At 45.4% G+C, this 2238-nt stretch overlaps 1 protein-coding gene across 1 annotated transcript; it reads left to right on the top strand.

Moving 5' to 3' along the window:
- Positions 1 to 506: 506 nt before the first annotated feature.
- On the top strand, positions 507 to 1733 carry LOC101059589 (large ribosomal subunit protein eL29-like). The gene is made up of 2 exons (XM_016927700.3): positions 507 to 693; positions 1102 to 1733. Exons 1-2 carry the CDS (start codon positions 666 to 668, stop codon positions 1731 to 1733), a joined length of 660 nt encoding a protein of 219 aa, XP_016783189.1. The 5' UTR covers positions 507 to 665.
- Positions 1734 to 2238: the final 505 nt, after the last annotated feature.

Below are 2238 nucleotides of genomic sequence, written 5' to 3'. Positions count from 1 at the left end.
CACTTGTATTCCTCTACAAATCCTCACCTGCCCCAGCAACCCTTCACCCAGCCGCCATTCTCCTTGGGGGAGGATTATTAGCTTACAGATTTAGCCACAAGCTGACTCAGTTTAAATTGTGTTTCTAAGGTGGGGGTGGGGATCTCGACCTGTTCCTTTTTTTTCTTTTTTTTTTTTTGGAGACAGAGTCTCACTCTGTCACCTGGACTGGAGTGCAGTGGCACAATCTCGGTTCACTGCAACCTCTGCCTCCTGGGTTCAAGAGATTCTTGTACCTCAGCCTCCTGAGTAGCTGAGATTATAGGTGCCTGCTGCCATGCCCAGCTAATTTTTATATTTTTAATAGAGAAAGGGTTTTACCATGTTGCCCAGGCTAGTCTCGCACTCCCGACCTCAAGTGATCCGCCCACCTTGGCCTCCCAAAGTGCTGGGATTACAGGTGTGAGCCACCTCATGCAGCTTTGATCTGCTTTCTACTAGATATGACAATTTGTGCTTCTGTTCTGAGGCCTTTGAATTGCACTCCAAATATCCTCAAGGGCAGAGGTGTTAAGTGAGAAGCAGGCACTATTTGATAATGGGCCAGGACATTCCTACAGAATTCCAAAAACCGTTCACCTGTGGCCAGCAGCAGAAGAAGGTATGCAAAGAGAAGAGAAAGAAGGATGCAATGTCCACACATGCTAAAGGAAGGTAAGTATGACAGGTCTGATATACGTACATGCGTTCCAAAGTATCCCACACTTGAGGATCCAGAAGATGGGTAACTCCCATAGATGGCTTTTAATGAAGAGCCCTTGCTTTTACAAGAAGTTATAATTGTGGCTTCCATTTTCACAGCTGGTAACTGCAACAGTCACATGAGGATGGAGAGTCTCTTCCTTGTGCAGAGCAAACAGCACGGCCCCTGGAGCTCATTGGCATGGGTTGTCCAACTCCCCACTGAAGGGTGGTAACCTTTTAGTGTTAATTCAGTGTTTTAGGCCAATGTCTGGGTTTATTTTTCCCAACATATAAATATGAAGGAGCTTTAGCAATTTAACTTCTGGGAATTTATCCAATGAAAGGGTTAAGAATTTATGCAAGCTCTTCTGGTTCTAGGAGCTTTGGGAGCCATGGCTTACGGTGCAGACATGGCCAAGTCCAAGAACCACAACACACATGACCAGTTCCAAAAACGGCACAGAAATGGTATCAAGAAACCTCAGTCACAAAGATCGGTGTCTCTAAAGGGGGTGGATCCCAAGTTCCTGAGGAACATGCCCTTTGCCAAGAAGCACAGCAAGAAGGGCCTAAAGAAGATGCAGGCCAACAGTGCCAAGGCCACGAGTGCACGTGCCAAGGCTATCAAGGCCCTCGTAAAGCCCAAGGAGGTTAAGCCCAAGATCCCAAAGGGTGTCAGCCGCAAGCTCAATCAGCTTGCCTACATTGGCCACCCCAAGCTTGGGAAGCATGCTTGTGCCCGCATTGCCAAGGCGCTCAGGCTGTGCCGGCCAAAGGCCAACGCCAAGGATCAAACCAAGGCCCAGGCTGCAGCTCCGGCTTCAGTTCCAGCTCAGGCTCCCAAAGGTGCCCAGTCCCCCTACAAAGGCTTCAGAGTAGAGATCTCTGTCTGCCAACGTGAGGACAGAAGGACTGGTGCGACCCCCCCCGCCCCCGGGCTGCCATCTGCATGGGGCTGGTGTCCTCCTGTGCTATTTGTACAAATAAACCTGAGGCATGAAAAAAAATAATTTATGCAGAGATTTAGCTGCATGGATGTTCATTACAATTATAATCGAGAAAAAGTTGCAACAACCTAAGTGTCCAACAACAGGGAACTGGCTAAATCAACTTAGTACTTCAGGTGGTAGGAAAATATGCAGCCACTAAATGATGCTGGCAAATGTATCTACAGCCACAGGAAATGTTAGGTAAAAGAGGAGAAATACAGCACAAAGCCATACTACAGGACAGACCTGTTTTTCTTTGAAAAAAGTGCATTTGTGTGTATCATATATTTTATATATACCCAAATATGTTACATATATATATATGTTTACCTAGGAAGGCATACTAATAATCTAAAGTGGCATTAATAGTGATGTTTAAGAGAGATTATGAATACTTTAACATTTCTTCTTTTTACTTGTATTAGTATTTTCTGATTTTTCTGTAATGAGCAGTAATCCTTTTTTTTTTTTTTTTTTTTGAGATGAAGTCTTGCTCTGTAGCCCAGGCTGGAATGCAGTGGTTCAA

This window comes from Pan troglodytes, chromosome 16, assembly GCF_028858775.2.
Source record: "Pan troglodytes isolate AG18354 chromosome 16, NHGRI_mPanTro3-v2.0_pri, whole genome shotgun sequence".
NCBI lineage: Eukaryota > Metazoa > Chordata > Mammalia > Primates > Hominidae > Pan > Pan troglodytes.
Note: the sequence above shows the minus strand (reverse complement) of the source record. Positions and strands in the feature narration are given on the sequence as shown.